Source organism: Bufo bufo, chromosome 6 (genome assembly GCF_905171765.1).
Source record: "Bufo bufo chromosome 6, aBufBuf1.1, whole genome shotgun sequence".
In the NCBI taxonomy this organism is placed as follows: domain Eukaryota; kingdom Metazoa; phylum Chordata; class Amphibia; order Anura; family Bufonidae; genus Bufo; species Bufo bufo.
Window position 1 is genome coordinate 134,731,045 of NC_053394.1, and position 25,224 is coordinate 134,756,268.

General features: G+C 45.1%; 1 protein-coding gene across 1 annotated transcript; it reads right to left on the reverse strand.

Annotated features, from left to right (window-relative positions):
- Positions 1–3,553: 3,553 nt before the first annotated feature.
- Positions 3,554–15,947, reverse strand: XKR7 (XK related 7). Its single transcript, XM_040438844.1, has 3 exons — positions 15,449–15,947; positions 11,280–11,479; positions 3,554–6,292 (listed from the first exon to the last, which is right to left on the reverse strand). The coding sequence occupies exons 1-3, from the start codon at positions 15,784–15,786 to the stop codon at positions 5,340–5,342; spliced, it is 1,491 nt and encodes a 496-aa protein (XP_040294778.1). The 5' UTR covers positions 15,787–15,947; the 3' UTR covers positions 3,554–5,339.
- Positions 15,948–25,224: the final 9,277 nt, after the last annotated feature.

Below are 25,224 nucleotides of genomic sequence, written 5' to 3' on the forward strand. Positions count from 1 at the left end.
GGTGGAATCATTGTCTATATACATTACTTAGTCTGTACTGATCCTGAGCTATATCCTGTATTATGATCCAGAGCTGCACTCACTATTCTGCTTGTGAATTCACTCTGTACATAAATTACTTATGGCCAGTTACAGCCTGTATTATACTCCAGAGCTGCACTCACTATTCTGCTACTGGAGTTACTATGTACATACATTACTTATCCTGTACTGATCCTGAGTTACATTCTGTATTATATTCCAGAGATGCACTCGCTATTCTGCTGGTGGAGTCATAGTGTACATACAGTATTACATTACTTATCCTCTACTAATCATGAATTATATCCTGTATTATAATCCAGAGCTGCACTCACTATTCTGTTGGTGGAGTCATTGGGGCACATTTATTAAGACCGGCATTTTAAATGCCCGTCTTAATAATCCCCTAAGCTGGAGGTGGTTCCGCCGAAGCTATAAGAGGCCTGTCCCCTTCCTCACCCATGCCATATCCACTTATTTGACCTGGCATGAGCGGGGAGAAGTCACAGATTGCGGCGCAACTTGCTGAAATACGTCTAATAAATGACCCTTATTGTATATATAAATTATATAACTGGTCATGAGTTACATCCTGTATTATACTTCAGAGCTGCATTCACTCTTCTGCTGGTGGAGTCACTGTGTAAATACATTACTTATTCTGTACTGATCCAGAGTTACAGTTGAAGCCTTTAGAGCAGAAAGCTCCAGACATACCCTGCTTCGTCTGCACACAGCTTGTTCTGGTGTTCAGGGTCTTCATAGCAGACCCTACATCCATCTCAGTCAAGGATGGACATAACACTGGTGCAGGCTGTGCAGTTGCACAAGGGCCCTATGAGCTGTGGAGCATACCACTATAAAAAAGGGCACCAAAGTTCCTCAAAATTACGGATAAATTGTGGTCCATTAGATCATGCATAGACTAGAGTAGGTGTCAAACTCCAGGACTGTGGGCCGAATTTGGCCCACCACGTCTTTTTATGTGGCCTGCTCAAGACTTGGATGCTGAAGGATCAGCTCTCCACGTTCGCAGAAGAATGTAGCCAGCGCTTAGTGCTTTATCTTTCCACGTATTCCACTATCTTCTGCAGGTGTGTGATATGAGGTCTCAGGTTATTTATCAAGTAGTTACATTTTGGGTTTGGCTAAAAATTGTCACGCCCAAGTATTGCAGTGCAGCAGTGCTCCAATAGAAATGAATGGGGTCGCATTCACGACTCACACGTTTGATGCAACAGCAACCAAAAAATCTAACCTGGATCCTAGTGTCATGGACGCAGCAAATGTGCTAGTCATGCTGCGACCCCATTCATTTCTATGGGAGCACTGCTGCACTACACAGCTGTCGCACGACCAAGATCGATGTGTAGCGGAACATTTAGGCCCCTTTCACACGGGCGAGTTTTCCGCGCGGGTGCAATGCATGAGTTGAACGCATTGCACCCGCACTGAATCTGGACCCATTCATTTCTATGGGGCTGTTCACATGAGCAGTGATTTTCACACATCACTTGTGCGTTGCGTGAAAATCGCAGCATGCTCTATTTTGTGCGTTTTTTCACGCAACGCAGGCCCCATAGAAGTGAATGGGGCTGCGTGAAAATCGCAAGCATCCGCAAGCAAGTGCGGATGCGGTGCGATTTTCACGCACGGTTGCTAGGAGACGATCGGGATGGGGACCCGATCATTATTATTTCCCCTTATAACATGGTTATAAGGGAGAATAATAGCATTCTGAATACAGAATGTATAGTACAATAGGGCTGGAGGGGTAAAAAAAAAAAAAATAAATGTAACTCACTTGTTCGCGCAGCCGGCATCTCTTCTGTCTTCATCTGTGAGGAATAGGACCTTTGATGACGTCACTACGCTCATCACATGATCCATCACCATGGTGATGGATCATATGATGGACCATGTGATGAACCCGTTTCCAATAATACTCCTGAGTGCAGCTCTGAAGTATAAAATAAGAGGTAACTCAGGATAAATACAGGATAAGTAATGTAATGCACGTACACAGTGGGGGATATTTATGAAAGCTTTTATGTCACTGATGTGGCTTAAAAAAAAAGGTCGCAAATTATGGCGCAATCCATATTTGCACCATAATTTGCGACTTTTTATGCTTCTAGCCTCTTTTCTGAACTGGCGAGAAGAGGGCCAAGGCTTAGCTGTACACTGATGTAAGTTATGGCTCAAGTCTCAGGCTGAAGTAGATTTCAGTTTATGGCACGCGGAGTGCCAGAGATGCAACTAATTTGCCTTGAAATAAATTAGGCACATTTTATTCCTGCGCAAGGTGATCAAGACTGACATATTGGAACCCGAGCCTTGATAAATCTCCCATAGGGACTCCACCAGCAAAACTGTGAGTGCAGCTCTGACATATAATATAAGATGTAAGTCGGGATCAGTACAGGATAAGTAACGTAATGTATGTACACAGCGACTCCACTAGCAGAATAGTGAATGTAGCTCTGAAGTATAATACAGGATGTAACTCAGGATCAGTACAGGATAAGTAATGCATGTACACAATGACTCCACCAGCAGAATATCATGAATAAAGCAAGGATAGATGTCAGCATTACTGCCAAATCAGTTTTTTATTGTGCCTGTGTCCAAAACACCATGCAACGTTTTGTCCTTTTTCAAGTATGGAGTGTAATACAGGATCAGTACGAGGTAAGTAATGTATTGTATTTGCAACATGTCTTTAGATGAATTTGGGATGTCATGTGTGATTTTTTTTTATAGCCAATAAGTCAGGTGGTCATACATTATGAAGTAGTAAGGGTGCAATCATACCAACGCATATATTTTGCAGTCCGCAAGACACGCACTTGTAAAATACAGAGGACATCCATGTCACTTCTGTGTTGCATCTGTTTTTTTGTGGGATTTTTTTGGACCCAAAACTAAAAACTAGTAGATGCCCTATTCTTGTCCGCAAACGAGGACCACAGAAGTCAATGGATTTTGCGGATCCGCATACTTTTTTGTATACGGCAAAATACATATGGTTATGTGAATGCGCCATAATATACAGTCTTAGTAACTGCACAAGTGTTAAGGCCCCTTTACACCGCTTAACTGAGCAGAGAATTGTAGGGATCGCCTGCTCGTCAGTAGAGGAGACCCCTGTGCAGGGTTGCCAACCAGAATGTTTCTATTTTCTGGACAACTTATCCCAAAATCACAGACCTCCAACATTTTTAACGGACAAACTGTAAAACCATAACGAATGATAAAGATTAGAAGTAGTATGTGTCTATAACTTAACATACAACATTAAGAACTCATTATCAGCACTTACTGTGAGCTGTAAAATGATAATTACCACCCAATAATCTAGTCATGGTAATAGTTTTTTATTTTTTTTTCACAGACACAGGAAAAGTTGCCTGTTTTAATGGACTGTCCAGGAATTTCTGGACGGTTGGCAACCCTGCCGCTGCATTTTCATGCAGTGATCCCCTCCACAGTATGGGGAGGAGAGGAGGGGAGGAGCAATCATTAATGCCATTGCTCGTCCCCATGCAGAATCACTGTTTGCTGGCAGCAGAGGCTTTTTGGACGGCACGATCTGCCGCCCACAAACTATGATTTAAGTGCCCGCATAAACAATTTTATTACCCGATGAACGAGCATGTTCGTCGGGTAATCGGCAGCACTTTTACATCAGCTGATTAGTTACTAACGAGAGTTAGTAAAGGAGCTCGTTAGCGATGATCTGCCAGCTGTTGAGACAGCGTAAAGGGGTCTTTCATGTTATGCAGAGGGCCACAACTCCATTTTACGAGATTTTCCCAATAACAATACTTATTAGTGTCTGATCTGTCGTAGGCCACTGCAGCGGTCCCATAAAGCTGATAAAAGTAGAGGAGTGGTAGCGGACATGAAATCACTGCTCCATTCAATAGAGTGAACACAGGACCCCCCATTGTCAAGACTAGGGGACTTCCAGGGGTCGGAGTATTGTTAATGAGAAAACACCTTTAATGTCAGCTGTTTATATTGTCCGAGGGTTATTAATCAGTAAATATATTGCTCTGGGCAGAGGTCTAATGTGAAGTTTCTGGGCCCCAATGCAAAATCTGTAACAAGGCCCCCGCCTACCATTATGATGCTGGTGTCTTTTTACGCGGCAGAGGGGCCTGGATGCATATGCTACCTCTGTACCCACTATAGCTACACCTGAAGAAAAGAAGTTGTAGAACTAGCCTTGCCATCTCATTTTGCTGTGCTATGTGCCACTATATGACACTACAGCATGCTAAACCGCTACACCATGTGTGGTCTGTGAGGGTATGAATAAATTAGGGACTACAGGGGGTATGTGTTGCCATTGTATGTGCTCCATCTGCATTGCTGTTTATGGAATATTAAACTGACATTCATCTGACATAAAACCACAACTTCGACCATGTCTGACCGCAGCGTAATGGAAGTTGTAGATTCACAACAGCTGAAATGCTACAGGCTGACAGCAATGGATTACACCGGGCCCTATGCATTGCAGCTATATATAGGTTAGATTCTCCATATGGAAGAATTAGAAAACCCTGCTTAAAATACATAGGCTAATACACCATTATATCAACACCACCATACACGCCATCACCAATATATACAATACAGGCAGTCATGTACTCATAGTAATTGTTACCTGCTCTCCACAAACACCTAATCTTTTAGTAGCACCAATTCCACCCACTCAGGATGGTCTCTCTTATGGGATCAAGGTTTTTCCCTATTGCATCAAGTCCTCCTGAACCATGTGAGGTCCCACCTGCCCAATCCAAGCAACGCTTTCTCTCTTGTTCTAGACAGGATGTACCGATGGGGCGGCTACTTTCACCCTCTATATGTCAGGTATACACTCCCGACCCTGGAAGTGTTTAGGCAACCTGTGATAGGTCATCTGCTGTTGGCAGAAAAAAATCAGAATGTCTTTCCAGTCAACCTATTGTAGTTAAGACATTGCTGAATGGCAAAGTCAGGTCCGACACAAGTTGGGAACCTTTGGTTACCTGTCTCTGCTCTTGAGAGTCTCTTACAACATGCATACCCACAGAGTGTCTTCTGCTCACTGTGTGCCCCAAACCTTCAGTGCTGCATGAAACATCTCACGAGTGTAGCCTACCTTATAGGAGAACGCCACCAGTTGTCTCCTCTCAAAGTCATCTCTCCTGCCACTGTACTCATGTCAGTGTCCCTATTCAACTCGACCCTCACTCACAACGTTGTATAGCCTCTCACCATTAGGCGATCCCCAAGTCTCTCCCTCACTCTACTTCTTGAGAAGAGCATCATACAGTGGTTTCATACTCAGCAACTTCCTGTGAGGTCCCTACAGTTCGGTACTGGACACGTGGTGTGGCAGGGGAAGAATATTCCAGGGCCAAAATAGTCTTTCGCAAGCGGCGGTCTATAAAATGGGCATCCCAGGCTGGATACTTCTTGCGTGGAAGATCTATACGTATAACAGGTCCCTGTGCCCGGGGACCACGTGTCACAGGGGTTAGGGGGACACTAGACCGGACTTGGAAGACAGGAACACAACTATCCCTGTCACCAGGCACAAATTCCCTATCTTGCTCTGTAGTCCGTGGCAGAGTACGAGGAAGGCTCTCTGTACCCGCTAATTCTGGAACCCTAGACGTCTCAGGACTTTCTGTGAAGACACAACTACTGCTTGAGGGACCAAACATTGGACCATTGGGATGCAGAAGACTGTAATATAGGAGCATGAAGAAGACACCAAGGGCAAAGCTGCAGAGGATGGAGCAAACAATAAGGACAGCGTAGAAGTCGCTAACATTATAATCCGGCCGATAATAATACCACAGAGCTGTGAGGACTGCATTCTCAGACAGCACGATAACGTAATAGGTGGTCATTCTACAGCGGGTCCGACCCTCACGAACATTGAACCAGCAGAAGATATAGATGATTCCCAGCACCATGTTGTAGATAATCTCCTCCCAGCGAGACATGCAGAAGTCAGTCTCTCCTTGGATAATCCAAAAAGTCATGAGACACCAGTGAGTAACAATGAAAATACCAAAGTACAAGTGGAAGACAGATGCAAACAGCGAGAATGCCAAAGCTCGGGCAGCAATGGTGAAGAGATGCCACAGTATCTGAACAACAGCCCCCTTGTAGGACATTGGCATCTTATCATCACGGGAATCCCTTAGAACCTTTTGGTAAGAGGCAATCATCCAGGCAAGAGACAGGAGAGAAGCGGTGGCAGAAAGACCTAAGCACAGAGAAACAGAACAGACAACAATAGAGAGAAGTCAGAAGAGAAGAAGTCAGCATAATACAGAGGAACCCATCATTGACTGTAATACAAATATAAGCGTTCCCCCCTTCCCCTAGGTTGTGGGAAGGCTGGATTCCAAACAATACGTTGTCACCAAACTTTTCCCAGAGTCCTGAAAAGTAAATGCACCATTCTTCTTTACTGCTGAGTATCCAAGCAGTTTTTGGACTGTGGTAGGAAGAACACAACATGGAGAGAACATACAGGATACATGCAGATGGTTCCTACAAAACATATGGCCTTAACAACACTGCAGGTTTACTGTGCCAGGGTAAATGTAGAACATTTAAAGTGGAAAGGACACATAATAGTTATAAAGCACATTGTCAAAAATATTTGACCCGCTACTCTAATCAGTAGGGACGCACATTTAAGTCACACCCAATAACAGAAGCACAAATCCAGCATACAGTCATGAAAATGCCATAGACGAGCATTAGCAGCAGAATGGGCCATAATGAAGACATCAGTTCATGTCCACCAAGTGCTAGAGCCCTTGGACATTAACCATTGTGTACCCTTACAGGAGGAGGGGTTATTATAGGGGTTTGAACTGTTCATAGTGAGCTTCATGAATTGGGGTTTCTATAGCTGAACACAAGCTTGAGATCTCCATGCCAGGTATCAGCTTGCGAGTTGTAAAGCCACCACTCATGGAGCAGTGGAAACGTGTTCTCTGGAGGGATGAATCACCCTTCAATACCCAAAGAGTGTATTAGCCACCCAGATCACAGAGACGATTGTCGGAAAGGAAGCTGAAGAGACTGCTGCTATTACATGCAGTGATCTCCTCGGCAACATGGGGAGGAGCGATCGCTATGCCATCGCTCGTCCCCACGCTCTACAGTGGTTTGCTGGCAGCAGTCGTTCATCATGCAATCGGCGGCAGTATTACACTGCAAGATGATCGCTAATGAGTGTTACTACGAATGCTCGATAGGCAAGACAAATGCGAAGCGGCACAAACCCTTCGTCCACACATGTGATCACCTCATCCACTCGGCGTCTATGCAGCGACCGGGTCACGTCAGTGTCTTCGATGCACAGGCCTAATCAACAAATACAGAGTCCAACGATAATTGAAAATAGGCGGCACTCACCACTGTAAAATCACTTTCCTTTATTCTTTCCAATATTCCATTAGTACACGGGCAGGGGCAGACAAGATTCCACACAAAGTTGCAAAGCAGCAACAGCCGTTTCGCGCTCATGCGCTTCTTCAGGCCGTCGCCGCTTTGCAACTTTGTGTGGAAGCTTGTCTGCCCCTGCCCGTGTACTAATGGAATATTGGAAAGAATAAAAGGAAAGTGATTTTACAGTGGCGAGTGCCGCCTACTATTTTCTATTATCGTTACTAGGAATGCTCGTTAGCGATCATCGGCCAGAAAATCTGTCACCTCCATATGGCCATATACAGTGCTTACATGGCTCTGTAGCACACCTATACAGGATTGTAACGGTACCTTTGTTCTTTTCTTTAGACTTGCACCAGCAGGAAAAAACGAAGTTTAATTCATATGCAAATGAGCACTCGCAAGTGCCCAGGGGGGGGGGGCGTTCAGTGTGTAGGTGCCCAGGCTGCTCTGCTTTCTTCTCACTTTACTCCTCCCCAGTCTCTGCCTTTGCCCGCCCTCCAAGTCCGGACCTATCGATGAGGCAAGAGACTTGGAGGGCATTTCCTCCACCTTTAACAGTCTGGTGGAGGAAATGGAGAAAAGATCACTCCCTGTCCCAATGAGTGGAGCCAACTGCAGAGTCTGGAAGAGGAAGAACAATGATTGGGGATACTTTTTTATGGTTGGGCTCATGGTCCATAGTTTTCATAGCTACAATGAAATCCACAGTTGTCCATAAACAACTGGTCTTGTGTGAAAGAACTTGACTGCTGCTGACCCCTTTTTAGTTTCAACTCATGCTCAACAAGAACATACGGTTCCAACTTACTTGGAGGCGGCCCAGGTAAGTTAAATACTGGGCATCAACTATTTTCCAGGTAATAATTCCATGGGAGCCTAGATTATGCCTTTCAGGAGACTTCTCACTACTTCCAACATAATTCCGCTATATTTTGTCCCTTTTGTAGCCCGCAGTGTAATTGCACAATTCTGGACCTCCAATAACAGCTTCCTACTTAGGCTACTTTCACACTTGCGGCAGAGAGATCCGGCAAGCAGTTCCGTCGCCGGAACTGCCTGCCGGATCAGGCAAAACGTATGCCAACTGATGGCATTAGTAAGACTGATCAGGATCCTTATCAGTCTTAAAAATGCCTGATCAGTCAAAAAAATGCATTGAAATGCCGGATCCGTCTTTCCGGTGTCATCCGGCAAAAACGGATCCGGCATTTATTTTTTTCACCTTTTTTTAAGTCTGCGCATGCGCAGACCGGAAGGACGGATCCGGCATTCTGAATGCCGGATCTGGCACTAATACATTCCTATGGGAAAAAATGCCGGATCCGGCATTCAGGCAAGTCTTCAGTTTTTTTTCGTCGGAGATAAAACCGTAGCATGCTGCGGTTTTCTCTTTTGCCTGATCAGTCAAAACGACTGAACTGAAGACATCCTGATGCAAACTGAACGGATTACTCTACATTCAGAATGCATGGGGATTTGCCTGATCAGTTCTTTTCCGGTATAGAGCCCGTGACGGAACTCTATGCCGGAAAAGAAAAACGCAAGTGTGAAAGTACCCTTAGGCCCCTTTCACACGGGCGAGTATTCCGCGCGGATGCGATGCGCGAGTTGAACGCATTGCACCCGCACTGAATACTGACCCATTCATTTCTATGGGGCTGTGCACATGAGCGGTGATTTTCACGCATGCTCTATATTCTGCGTTTTTCACGCAACGCAGGCCCCATAGAAGTGCAGATGCGGTGCGATTTTCTCGCACGGTTGCTAGGAGACGATCGGGATGGAGACCCGATCATTATTATTTTCCCTTATAACATGGTTATAAGGGAAAATAATAGCATTCTGAATACAGAATGCATAGTAAAATAGCGCTGGAGGGGTTAAAAAATAAATAAATCTATTATTTAACTCACCTTAGTCCACTTGATCGCGATGCCCGGCATCCCCTTCTGTCTCCTTTACTGAACAGGACCTGTGGTGAGCACTCATTATAGGTCAAGGACCTGTGGTGACATCACTCCGGTCATCACATGATCCATCACATGATCTTTTACCATGGTGATGGATCATGTGATGACCGAAGTGACGTCACCACAGGTCCTTGACCTGTAATGAATGCTCACCACAGGTCCTGTTCAGTAAAGGAGACAGAAGGAGATGCCGGGCATTGCGATCAAGTGGACTAAGGTGAGTTAAATTATTATTTTTATTTTTTTTAACCCCTCCAGCGATGTTTTACTAAGCATTCTGTATTCAGAATGCTATTATTTTCCCTTATAACTAGGTTATAAGGGGAAATAATACCATCTACAGAGCACTGATCCCAAACCCGAACTTCTGTGAAGAAGTTCGGGTTTGGGTACCAAACATGCGCGATTTTTCTCACGCGAGTGCAAAACGCATTACAATGTTTTGCACTCGCGCGGAAAAATCACGGGTGTTCCCGTAACGCACCCGCACATTTTCCCGCAACGCCCGTGTGAAAGAGCCAGAGGCCTTAGACTCTGGAAGACCAAGATGTTTATTACTTTGCTACTCAAGAAATGAAATCACACAAACATGAGGGCAAATATCAAGATTTTTCTGCACTTTGGGACCCATGGTTAAAAAAACATAAGATATCCACAATGGGCCAAATAACTATACCTTCGGGGTTTTTTTCTTCCATACTCACGGGTGAGGCGATAACTACAACTCATACAACTACCCTTATGGTTCTACCTGTATTCTGCTCCTAATTTTTTGCTCTATATGTTGCACACAAAAAAATGTAATAAAAAATAAATAAAAAAAAGGGAATAAAATGTTGAAAGACATAAAAAAAAAAAAAAAAACAAGCACATATGGAATTGGTGACCAGGAGTTCACATAATTTTGGCCAAAGAGTGATCAATTGTCTGTGTAATATTTAGTAATTCCATAATTACCCAAGTAACTCAACAGAGACCCAAACCATGGAGAACAAATAGGTCACGGTAAGGAGGTCGTCAGCAGGAGAGCGAGTCATTCCATCCCCTCCTACCTCTACACCTCCAACTGATTACAGTAAATTATTTATTCCTAGACAATAAATGTCAATTGTGTAAGAGCATCACGCACCGTGCATGCCCACCTCTGCCACCACCCGTATCTATCTGCACATTAATCTACTTGTGCTTCCCCTGCACCAGAAAGAACTAAATTGAATGTCAAGTAGGAAATACAAGTTTAAGGGTACTTTCACACTAGCGTTTTTCTTTTCCGCGCTGAGTTCCGTCCTAGGGGCTCTATACCGGAAAATAACTGATCAGTTTTATCCCCATGCATTCTGAAGGACGTCTTCAGTTCAGTCTTTTTGACGGTTAAGGATGGAGATAATACCGTAGCATGCTATGGTATTATCTCCGGCCAATAAAAAAATGACTTGCCTGAATGCCGTATCCGTTTTTCCGGATGACGCCGGAAAGACGGATCCGGCATTTCAATGCATTTGTAAGACGGATCAGGATCCTGATCCGTCTTACAAATGCCATCAGTTGGCATACGTTTTGACGGAGCCGGCAGGCAGTTCCGGCGACGGAACTGCTTGCCGGATCACTCTGCCGCAAGTGTGAAAGTAGCCCAAGCATGTCCAGCAGAATAGACTAGTGCATTGATGTTGAGATGCCTGCACAGGCCAGTCTCTGCTTGTCTGCATCCAACTGACCACCAACTAACAGGTGTGAATGCAGTTCTGGATGTGACTAGAGAAGAATGGTGTAACAACGATGGGGGTTGTATGCCGGAGTTAACAGAAGAGTGCTCACCCTGTAGAGTCTCCACATTGCCTTGCTGTACCATGATGCAGAGCTGCAGAACCAGCTGGGGGGCGCTCTTTAGAAAAGTCTCTAGCAGGCGCAGCATGCTGATATCTGCACTCTCAAACATCATGCGCCAGTAGAAATGGCGGCCCTGTTGCTCCGAATGCCAACGGCTCTGCAGGCCCAGATACAGTGCCCGCAGGTATCTGAGAAGAGAAGGAAGACAGTGACCAGGATATATTACGTCATTGAAGTGAACAGAATGCAAGTGACCAGTATACTGCAATTCATAACCACTAAAGGCCACTAATGCACACGACTGTTGTGTGTTTTGCGGTCCGCAAATCGCAGATCTGCAAAACACGTATGGCGTCCATGTGCGTTCCACAATTTGCGGAACGGCACGGACAGCCTTTAATATAACTGCCTATTCTTGTCCGCAAAGCACGGACCAGAATAGGACAGGTTATATTTTTTTTGCGGACCACAGAACGGAGCAACGGATGCAGATGGAGAAATGAATGAAGCCAGCATAGGAGACAATATGGACAATCACAATACATTAGTAAGTGCTTTATATTAACCTTCTCTACATGATAAATGCCTTTTGCTGAAGTGACAACCCTTTAATACTACACAGTGACCAGTATATTACATGGAATAGATACTTATAATACACAGTGACTGGTACTTTACACATAATAGATATTTAGGCAGAGTTCACACTTCAATTATTTGGTCAGTTATTGCCATCGGTTAGGGCCCATTCACACAATCTTATTTTTCTGTCCGAATCAGTTCCGCAATTTTGCGTATTGGATGTGGACCCATTAATTTCAAAGGGCCGCAAAAGATGTAGACAAAAATGATAGAAATGCCGGACAAGAATAGGACATGTTCTATCATAGGGAAGGACATTACAATCCGCAAAATGCAGATCCACAAAAACAGATACAGTCATGCGAATGGACCCTTAGGGCTCATGCACACAAACGTATTTTCTTTTTGTGTCCGTTCCATTTTTTTGCGGACCATATGCGGAACCATTAATTTCAATGGGACCGCAAAAAAAAAAAAAAGTTACTCCGTGTGCATTCCGTTTCCCGTATGTCCGCATGTCCGTTCCGCAAAAAAAATAGAACATATCCTATTATTGTCCGCATAACGGACAAGGATAGGACTGTTCTATTAGGGGCAGTTGTTCTGTTCTGCAAGATACAGAATGCAGATGAACGTCATCCGAATTTTTGTGGATTCACGTTTTGCGGACCACAAAATACATACGGTTGTGCGCACGAGCCCTTATTGTGAGTCAAAACCAGTAGGGAAGTCTACTCAGAGATAGGTATAAGGGATCATGCACACAACCGTATGCATTTTGCGGTCCGCAAAAAATACTGATGATGTCTGTGTGCATTCCGTATTTTGCGGAACAGAACAGCTGGCCCCTAATCCTAATAGAACAGTCCTATCCTTGTCCGTTATGCGGACAATAATAGAACATGTTCTATTTCTTTGCGGAATGGACATACGGAAACGGAATGGACACGGAGTAACTTCTGTTTTTTTTCTTTTGCAGAACCCTTTGAAATTAATGGTTCCGCATATGGTCCGCAAAAAAAATAAAAATGATACGGACACGGAAAGAAAATACATTTGTGTGCGTGAGCCCTAATGGAAACATCTGCACTTGTGTATTTTTGACCCACATCTGGTTTTGGCTCACAATACCTGAAGTGTGAACTCAGTCTAAGGGCTCATTCAGACGACCGTAGTGTTTTGCGGATCCACAAAACACGGACGCCGGCCTGTGTGCATTTCGCAATTTGCGGACCGCACATGGCCGCCGCTACCAAAGAAAATACCTATTCTCGTCCACAATTGTGGACAAGAATAGGACAGGTTCTAGCTTTTTTTGTGGGGCTGCGGAACAGAACTACGGATGCGGACAGCACACGGTGTGCTGTCCGCATCTTTTTTTTTTTGCGGCCGTGTGAATGGGCCCTTAATAGTTCACAATGTCCAGTATGTAGCATGTAGTAGATCCTAATAATACAAGGTGAGCGGTATATTACCTGTAATAGATACTTCTAGTGCACAGTGGTCGGTAATAGATTCCCATAGTGCACAGTGGCCTGTATATTACATGTAACAGATGAACATTTACATATCATATATATAGTAATACCAGTATACGGTATGTAGATACTAGGAGTACATCATTGTGCCGTTCCCACACCATATGTCGATGTACCAGAATGTGTTGTGTATTGTAGCAGAATAAAGGAGCAGAGTGAATATTCCATCATCCATAGCAACTGGCAGTTATCACTACTATTATCTTCCCCGGATGCCAAGAATAATGTAATATCACAAACTTAAAGGGCTGTCTCACTTCAGCAAGTGGCATTTATCATGTAGAGAAAGTTACTACAAGGCACTTACTAATGTATTGTGATTGTCCATATTGCCTCCATTGCTGGCTTGATTCATTTTTCCATCACATTATACACTGCTCGTTTCCATGGTTACGACCACCATACAATCCAGCAGTGGTGGTCGTGCTTGTACACTATGGAAAAAAGCACCAGCCTATGTGCATTCCCATAGTCCTGGCCACCAGCTTATTAGCTTTGTGTAGATGATAAATGGCACTTGCTGAAGTGAGACAACCCCTTTAAATATCACCAGTAATAACCAGTATCAATTCCCAGCATGACCTGTAATGCTCAATGTTAATACCCAGCATATACAATAATACCCAATGTAACCAGTGATAGCAACTAATATAATTGTCTAATATTCCAATTATACCTCACACCAGTGAATCCCAGCATGACAGGCTGAGCCCAGTGCTACCTAATGTAAAGACTGATGCCAGTATAACCAGTAATGCCCAGTGTGACCAGTAACACTGATATCTATTGTGACTGGAGATACCTAAAGTGATCAGGTATTAACATTGTGACCAGTGATGTCTAGTGTGTACAGTAACTCCCAGCGTGACCAGTGTTGTCCAATACAGCCAGTAATTCCCAGTGTCACCAGTAATATCCAGTAAACCTAGTGACACTTATAATGCCTAGTGATAACTGATCTGAGACCAGGGAGGGATACTGTGTGTGACGGTGACCTGTTGTGCCCAGTACGGCCAGTGATGTCCACTAGTAAAGCCATGTGTGATCCGCTGTAGTTAGTGACACCAGTAAAATCTGTTGTACCCAGTATGCCAGAGATGCCCGGGGATATTTATGAACAGTGATTGCTAGTGTGACCCAAATGTAGTGATGCCTAGTGTGACCAATGATATCCAATGTAACCAGTGATGCCTCTGATGACCTGTGATACCCAATGTAAATCAGTGATGCCCAGCGTGACCTGTGATACCCAATGTAAGCCAGGGATGCCATAGGTGACCTGTGATACCCAATGTAAGCCAGTTATGTCCAGTGTGACCAGTGATAACCAATGTAACCAGTGATCCCCAGTGACACCTGTGATGCCCAGTGACACTTGTGATGCCTAATGTAACCTGTGATGCCCAATGTAACCAGTGATGCCCAATGTAACCAGTGATGCCCAATGACACCTGTGATACCCAATGTAACCAGTGATGCCCCAGGTGACCTGTGATACCCAATGTAAGCAGAGATGCCCAGTGACACCTGTGATGCCCAATGTAACCAGTGATGCCCCAGGTGACCTGTGATACCCAATGTAAGCAGAGATGCCCAGTGACACCTGTGATGCCCAATGTAACCAGTGATGCCCCAGGTGACCTGTGATACCCAATGTAAGCAGAGATGCCCCAGGTGACCTGTGATACCCAATGTAAGCAGAGATGCCCAGTGACACCTGTGATGCCCAATGTAACCAGTGATGCCCCAGGTGACCTGTGATACACCCAATGTAAGCAGAGATGCCCAGTGACACCTGTGATGCCCAATGTAACCAGTGATGCCCCAGGTGACCTGTGATACCCAATGTAAGCAGAGATGCCCAGTGACACCTGTGATGCCCAATGTAACCAGTGATGCCCCAGGTGACCTGTGATACCCAATGTAAGCAGAGATGCCCAGTGACACCTGTGATGCCCAATGTAACCAGTGATGCCCCAGGTGACCTGTGATGCCCAGTGACACCTAATGAGACTGTGACCAGTTTAACCCTCTCACCTCCACACCTGTCCGAGCTGCAGCAGGTGGACGGAGCCCTGCAGGAGCCAGGCGCACAGGCGGCAGCAGGGGCGGGTGGCGCCGGGCGAGGACCCTCGGTCAGTGACCGCCCAGCTGAAGCTCAGGCTCTGGGTGAGGAGGGATGGCAGCAGCACCAGGAGCACCGTGGGCCAGAAGCAGCTGAGCCGGTGCCGCTGCAGGTAATCCACCGCCAGCCACAGGTCCGAAGCTCCGTCCGAGAAAAAGACGAGCAGCGCGGCCAGCACCCACAGCCCGTCCCGGAGAGAGTAGCGGGGGCACCGGGGAGCCACCCGGGTACCGTCCGACTCCGCCGCCATGATGGGAGGAGCCGACTTCCGGGGCCACACCCGGGGCTGACTACACCGCTACCGGAGGGCGACAAATTCATCTACCGGAGGAGGGGGCGTCTTTACCGGAGCCGGTCCTACCGAGCGCGGACAGCGCAGGCTCTTCCGGGGGCCGTTATGTGCCGGGAGCAGCTGTCACGTGACCGTTACATGGAATCACTGAGAAATGCAACAATGTATCACAATGTCTTCTGTCTATAACCCCGCCCCAGGCAATATTAACTCCTTCCTGTCCCGTGCCCATCCAGATATAACCCCACCGTCCTTGTAATCTGGGGGATGGTCCTCATAGATTGTATTCTGCCCAGTGCCCTCCTCCCTGAGACCCCCAACCACTGCCAGTCCTTGTGCCCACCCCTCCATCTCTTCCCATGTCAGGTATGGACTGAGCTGCTGCCACCACGCTGGCATATGCTGTCCCCATTCTCCACATCATGCCACCCTGATGCCCCTGTGAACATGGCCGTACAGTGATAAGAGGGGATCACATTAATAGTGCAGTAATATGGGGGTACACTGACTACAGTAATATAAGGGGTACACTGACAGTACAGTAATATGGGGGGTACACTGACAGTACAGTAATATAGGGGGTACACTGACAGTACAGTAATATGGGGCACACTGACTATTGTAATATAGGGTGCACTTACTACAGTAATATAGGATGACACTGACAGTACAGTAATATGGGGGCACACTGACAGTACAGTAATATAGGGGGCACTGACTACAGTAATATAGGATGACACTGACAGTACAGTAATATAGGGCACACTGACTATTGTAATATAGGATGACACTGACAGTACAGTAATATGGGGGCATACTGACAGTACAGTAATATAGGGGGCACTGACTACAGTAATATAGGGTTACACTGACTACAGTAATATAGGGGGTACACTGACAGTACAGTAATATGGGGGGTACACTGACAGTACAGTAATATGGGGGGTACACTGACTACAGTAATATAGGGGGCACACTGACAGTACAGTAATATGGGGGCACACTGACTACAGTAATATAGGGGGTACACTGACAGTACAGTAATATAGGGGGTACACTGACAGTACAGTAATATGGGGGCACTTACACTGACAGTACAGTAATATGGGGGCACACTGACTACAGTAATATAGGGGGTACACTGACAGTACAGTAATATAGGGGTACACTGACAGTACAGTATTATAGGGGGTACACTGACAGTACAGTAATATGGGGGCACTTACACTGACAGTACAGTAATATAGGGGGCACTGACTATAGTAATATAGGGGGCACTGACTACAGTAATATAGGGTGCACTTACTACAGTAATATAGGGTCACACTGACTACAGTAATATAGGGTGCACTGACAGTACAGTAATATGGGGGCACACTGACAGTACAGTAATATAGGGGGCACTGTAATATAGGGTGCACTTACTACAGTAATATAGGGTCACACTGACTACAGTAATATAGGGTGCACTGACAGTACAGTAATATGGGGGCACACTGACAGTACAGTAATATAGGGGGCACTGTAATATAGGGTGCACTTACTACAGTAATATAGGGTCACACTGACTACAGTAATATAGGGTGTACTGACAGTACAGTAATATAGGGTGCACTTACTACAGTAATATAGGGTGACACTGACTGTATAGTAATATGGGGGGCACTAGCTGTACAGTAATATGGGAGCATAGACGGACAATACTGTAATATAGAAGGCTCACAGTAGCTGTACAATAATATGGGGGGACACCTACTGTGCAATAATATGGGGGGACACTTACTGTACAGTAATATGGGAGCATAGACGGACAATGCTGTAATATAGAGGGTGCATACCAGCTGTACAGTAATATGGGAGAAAATTGACTGTATAGTGATATAGGGATGAAACATGTACTGTACAGTAATAAAGGAGGTAACTTACAACAGTGTAGGGGGCCGTGGCCTGTACAGTAAAATAGAAGATCTGTGATATCAGGACACCGTTACTGTACAGGAGCACAGGGGGGACCCTGACTAGTAGTATCATGACTGTACATTATAGGGGTGACATTGAACAGTACAAGAGAAGACGAGGGCAGCGCTGGGATCCGGCAAAGCCAGACTGTGTTGTGCTGCAGTTGCAACCCCTTTGTAGATATGTAGGGGCACATTTATTAAGACTGGTGTTGTAGACGCCGGTCTTATATAAAACCCCTGCACTGGCGGTGGATCCAAAGTTATGAAGAGGCGCCGGCTTCTACATAACCTCAGCAGATCTACTGCCACTTCTAAGTGTAAGACAGCTTCCTAGAGAGAGAAACCCCACGGAAGCACTCCACTATTTCCGGATTGCGGACCCATTTAAGTGATACGGTAATACAGTGTGTTTGCGGGCTGCAATATGGGCACGGCCATGTGCATGAGGCCTTAGACCATTTTCTATGTCTAAAACAGTCATATAAAATGGTAAATGCCTTCCCCGCCACGTCCACTTTTTTAGAACTTGCATGAGTGGCGAAAAGTCGCAGATTGCGGCGCAAAGGATCTTTGCGCCACAATCTGCGCCAGATATACTGCATATTTCTGTTTAATTAAGGACCCCAATAATGTACAGTACAGACCAAAAGTTTGGACACACCTTCTCATTCAAAGAGTTTTCTTTATTTTCATGACTATGAAAATTGTAGATTCACACTGAAGGCATCAAAACTATGAATTAACACATGTGGAATTATATGCATAACAAACAAGTGTGAAACTGAAAATATGTCATATTCTAGGTTCTTCAAAGTAGCCACCTTTTGCTTTGATTACTGCTTTGCACACTCTTGGCATTCTCTTGATGAGCTTCAAGAGGTAGTCCCCTGAAATGGTTTTCACTTCACAGGTGTGCCCTGTCAGGTTTAATAAGTGGGATTTCTTGCCTTATAAATGGGGTTGGGACCATCAGTTGCGTTGAGGAGAAGTCAGGTGGATACACAGCTGATAGTCCTACTGAATAGACTGTTAGAATTTGTATTATGGCAAGAAAAAAGCAGCTAAGTAAAGAAAAACGAGTGGCCATCATTACTTTAAAAAATGAAGGTCAGTCAGTCAGCCGAAAAATTGGGAAAACTTTGAAAGTAAGGGCTATTTGACCATGAAGGAGAGTGATGGGTGCTGCGCCAGATGACCTGGCCTCCACAGTCACCGGACCTGAACCCAATCGAGATGGTTTGGGGTGAGCTGGACCGCAGAGTGAAGGCAAAAGGGCCAACAAGTGCTAAGCATCTCTGGGAACTCCTTCAAGACTGTTGGAAGACCATTTCAGGGGACTACCTCTTGAAGCTCATCAAGAGAATGCCAAGAGTGTGCAAAGCAGTAATCAAAGCAAAAGGTGGCAACTTTGAAGAACCTAGAATATGACATATTTTCAGTTGTTTCACACTTGTTTGTTATGTATATAATTCCACATGTGTTAATTCATAGTTTTGATGCCTTCATAGTCATGAAAATAAAGAAAACTCTTTGAATGAGAAGGTGTGTCCAAACTTTTGGTCTGTACTGTATGTCCCGATGATCAGGATATAGCGGCTCCCTCCTCCTGCGCCAGGTATTCAGAGAATTCCGCTCCGATATGGTAGAAATAAAAAAAAGAAAAAAGCAGATTGAGGGGCGCTCGTTTTACTGGTAACATGCAACGCATTACTGGAATCATTTTATTTTGTATCTTTTAGGCTAGGGCTACACGACGAAATGTCGCACGACACATAGGGCACAACTATACTGCAACATGTGTCACACGACATTGATAATGGTAGTCTATGGTGTCGCACTGCGACATGCTGCGACTGCATCGCGACAGTCGCAGAAAAATCCATCTTGTCGCGACGCGTCATCGGGTAGCCCTAGCCTTATAGTCCACCTTTTTTTTTGCCCCAGTAAACCAGTGAAACAAGCGCCCCTCAATCTGCTTTTTTCTTTCTACTATAAGGGGGAACATAAATTCCACAGTCACATGGAGGGACACGCTGACTGTACAGTAATATGGGGAGACATTGTACAGTGATATAAGCGGGAACATAAACTCCACAGTCACATGGAGGGACACGCCGACTGTACAGTAATATGGGGAGACATTGTACAGTGATATAAGCGGGAACATAGACTCCACAGTCACATGGAGGGACACGCCGACTGTACAGTAATATGGGGAGACATTGTACAGTGATATAAGGGGGGACATAGACTGCACAGTCACATGGAGGGACACGCTGACTGTACAGTAATATGGGGAGACATTGTACAGTGATATAAGCGGGAACATAGACTCCACAGTCACATGGAGGGACACGCCGACTGTACAGTAATATGGGGAGACATTGTACAGTGATATAAGGGGGGACATAGACTCAGCAGTCACATGGAGGGACACGGGGACTCTACAGTAATATGGGGAGACATTGTACAGTGATATAAGGGGGACATAGACTCAGCAGTCACATGGAGGGACACGCTGACTGTACAGTAATATGGGGAGACATTGTACAGTGATATAAGGGGGGACATAGACTCCACAGTCACATGGAGGGACACGCTGACTGTACAGTAATATGGGGAGACATTGTACAGTGATATACGGGGGGACATAGACTGCACAGTCACATGGAGGGACACGCTGACTGTACAGTAATATGGGGAGACATTGTACAGCGATATACGGGGGGACATAGACTGCACAGTCACATGGAGGGACACGCTGACTGTACAGTAATATGGGGAGACATTGTACAGTGATATAAGGGGGGACATAGACTCCACAGTCACATGGAGGGACACGCCGACTGTACAGTAATATGGGGAGACATTGTACAGTGATATAAGGGGGGACATAGACTCAGCAGTCACATGGAGGGACATGTTGACTATACAGTAATATGGGGAGACATTATACAGTGATATAAGGGGGAACATAAACTCCACAGTTACATGGAGGGACACGCCGACTGTACAGTAATATGGGGAGACATTGTACAGTGATATAAGCGGGGACATAGACTCAGCAGTCACATGGAGGGACACGCTGACTGTACAGTAATATGGGGAGACATTGTACAGTGATATAAGGGGGGACATAGACTCAGCAGTCACATGGAGGGACATGCTGACTGTACAGTAATATGGGGAGACATTGTACAGTGATATAAGGGGGAACATAGACTCCACAGTCACATGGAGGGACACGCTGACTGTACAGTAATATGGGGAGACATTGTAAAGTGATATAAGGGGGAACATAAACTCCACAGTTACATGGAGGGACATGTTGACTATACAGTAATATGGGGAGACATTGTACAGTGATATAAGGGGGGACATAGACTCAGCAGTCACATGGAGGGACACGCTGACTGTACAGTAATATGGGGAGACATTGTACAGTGATATAAGGGGGGACATAAACTCCACAGTCACATGGAGGGACACGCTGACTGTGCAGTAATATGGGGAGACATTGTACAGTGATATAAGGGGGAACATAAACTCCACAGTTACATGGAGGGACATGCTGACTATACAGTAATATGGGGAGACATTGTACAGTGATATAAGGGGGGACATAGACTCAGCAGTCACATGGAGGGACACGCTGACTGTACAGTAATATGGGGAGACATTGTACAGTGATATAAGGGGGGACATAAACTCCACAGTCACATGGAGGGACACGCTGACTGTACAGTAATATGGGGAGACATTGTACAGTGATATAAGGGGGAACATAAACTCCACAGTTACATGGAGGGACATGCTGACTATACAGTAATATGGGGAGACATTGTACAGTGATATAAGGGGGGACATAGACTCAGCAGTCACATGGAGGGACACGCTGACTGTACAGTAATATGGGGAGACATTGTACAGTGATATAAGGGGGAACATAAACTCCACAGTTACATGGAGGGACATGCTGACTATACAGTAATATGGGGAGACATTGTACAGTGATATAAGGGGGGACATAGACTCAGCAGTCACATGGAGGGACACGCTGACTGTACAGTAATATGGGGAGACATTGTACAGTGATATAAGGGGGGACATAAACTCCACAGTCACATGGAGGGACACGCTGACTGTACAGTAATATGGGGAGACATTGTAAAGTGATATAAGGGGGAACATAAACTCCACAGTTACATGGAGGGACATGTTGACTATACAGTAATATGGGGAGACATTGTACAGTGATATAAGGGGGGACATAGACTCAGCAGTCACATGGAGGGACACGCCGACTGTACAGTAATATGGGGAGACATTGTACAGTGATATAAGGGGGGACATAGACTCAGCAGTCACATGGAGGGACACGGGGACTCTACAGTAATATGGGGAGACATTGTACAGTGATATAAGGGGGACATAGACTCAGCAGTCACATGGAGGGACACGCTGACTGTACAGTAATATGGGGAGACATTGTAAAGTGATATAAGGGGGAACATAAACTCCACAGTTACATGGAGGGACATGTTGACTATACAGTAATATGGGGAGACATTGTACAGTGATATAAGGGGGGACATAGACTCAGCAGTCACATGGAGGGACACGCTGACTGTACAGTAATATGGGGAGACATTGTACAGTGATATAAGGGGGGACATAGACTCAGCAGTCACATGGATAAATATTACAGTAATATAGGGGGAAACTGTCTGTACATTAATATAAGGGGGTCACATTGTACAATAAATAATAGGGAATCACACTGACCTACAGTTATATGGGGATATATGGGGTAATTATAGGGGGGCATACTGTCTGTACAGTAATATAAGGGGGTCACATTGTACAGTAAATAGGGAATCACACTGACCTACAGTTATATGGGGGACATTGACTATACAGTAGTTTGGGGAGAAAACTGTACAGCGTATAAAGTGGACACACTGACCTACAGTTGGGGGCATTGACTGTTGTGCACTATAGGGGGGATACATTGATCGTACTGTAATAAGGGGCTTACACTGTACAGTAATATACTGCCCACACATTGACATGGGGGGGGGGGGGAACATCGCTGCATTGTTTGACTTTTACTGTTCTCATTATAACTAGTCTACTAACAATACAAAAGAAGTAAAATGATAATTACAGTCATTGTGCAGGGGCTGCAGGGGATCCACACACAGCTAATTACCAAATTACCACTCCTGCTCTTATATTCATGTGACAGCGAAGGGGAGGGGGCAGAAGGGGGTTCCTGAGGAAAAGTGTTAATCCTAAAGATTTAAGGCAGGTTTAGACGCTGTGAGGGGCAGACTATTGTCAGGAAGGAAGCGTTCCTTCTTGACAGTCGGGTGCTCGTTAAGTGGAGGTGAAGCGCTGTATTTACATACAGTAAGGACGAGCAGTTGCTGCTGCTATCGCGTGTCCCCATACAGAATCGTTGCTCCTGGGCAGCAGAGCGGGTGTCCGCAGCTCCGATCATTTCACCTGATGAAGGAGCGCTTTGCTTCTTCATCAGGCGATCTGCGGCATCTTTAGACGGGCAGATTATCAGTTCATAGGAATGTTTGTTCCCAATAATCGGCCTTAGGGTCCATTCACACGTCCGCAAAATGTGTCCGCATCCGTTCCGCAATTTTGCGGAACGGGTGAGGACCCATTCATTTTCAAGGGGGACGCATCCGCGCCTCCGTTCCGCGGCCCCGCAAAAAATAGAACATGTCCTATTCTTTTCCGCAGACACGGACAATAAAAGGCATTTCTATTATAGTGCCGGCCATGTGCGGACCGCAAAACAGTTGCGGAAGTGTAAATGGACCCTTAACATTGGGCCGTCAAAATCCAGCTTTACACTATTCCTAAACAACTATCTTCCTAAGCATCTATTGCTCCCTATCATCAGCCATTTCGGGCTGGATGGAGGTTGGGGTGAGTGGCAGAGAGTCCCAAAAAATCCCTACCCCCTCATTACCACTCTGCATCTCCATTGCAAACATAACTGTGGCTGTTAGTAACAATTTCATGACAGGGTGATTTTAATTTTTTTTAGTGTTCGTTTTTTACTCCCGGCCCTCCCAAAGCCATAAATTTATGAGGGCTTGTTTTTTGCGGGACAAAATGCTCTTTCTAATGGCACGGTTGCATACAATGTGGTGGGAAGCGGGAAACAAATTATAAATGGGGTGAAATTGGAGAAAAACACAATTCCAGAACAGTTTTTTGGGGTTTTGTTTTTACGGCGTTCCCTATATCATAAAACTGACCAGTTACTTTCATTCTCCAGGTCAGCATGAATCCAGCAATACCACATATGTATATTTTTTTATTGCATTTTTATACTGAAAAAAAAAAATAAAGACCTTGAAAATAAAAAAATTTTTCTTTTAGTCTCCAGATTCTGACCCCTATAACTTTTTCGTATTTATGTATGCGGAGCTATGTGAAGACTAATTTTTTTCAGGGTGACCTGTCATTTTCAGTGATACCATTTTGGGGTATGTACGACTTTAATCACTTTTTATTTATTTTTTTGTGGTAGGAGAAGTGACTGAAAAACAGCGAATCGTCCATTTTGACTTTTTTTTCCGTTTCGCCGTTATCTATATGGGATAAAAAAAATTATATTTTAATAATACGGGCATTTTTGCACGCTGGGATGACTATGATGTGTATTTTTTTATTTTTATATTTGTTTGTTTTTTTCATTTTAGGGAAAGGGGGGTGATTTGAATTTTTCATATTTTTGTAATTTTTTTTTATTTCATTTTTTACACTTATTTTTATTGTTCCCATAGGGAACTATAAAAAGCAATTGGCAATCATTAGCATTGAAGTCTATGAGGATTTTACTGTGTTTCCATGGAGCCCTGCCACAGGCAGGGGCTCCATAGAAAATAGTAAGCAGCAGCCTCCTGTCACCAAGGAGGACAGGGACCACTGCTAACACACTCCGACTCCCCTGAGCCAAAGCACACCTGGAAGCGCGCACTTCCGGGTTTTCAGCATTCAGTGACCGGCATTACCGCCAATCGTGAACATTAGACACATCGGAAACAGCAGGCACCCCGTGGCTATGGCGCCTGCTCCGCTCAGGAGCGGGTGTCATCTTTAAAGTCCAGAGCGCCGACGTATATATAGCCATATGGAGGTCGAGAAGGGGTTAAAGAGTCAGCACCCTTATAAGGTCAGCTGCTATTATCATTTGCAAATGTAATGGTCCCTTTACACAGGGCGACGATCTAGCAGATTGTTGGGAAGGAAGCATTCCTTCCTGACAATCTGCTGATCGCCAGCGGAGGAGACCAGTTCATTTACATACACTGATCACCTCCACAGTATGGAGAGGAGTGATCGCTAATGCCATCACTCTTCCCCATACTGTCTCGTTGTTTCCTGGCAGCAGATCATGTTTACA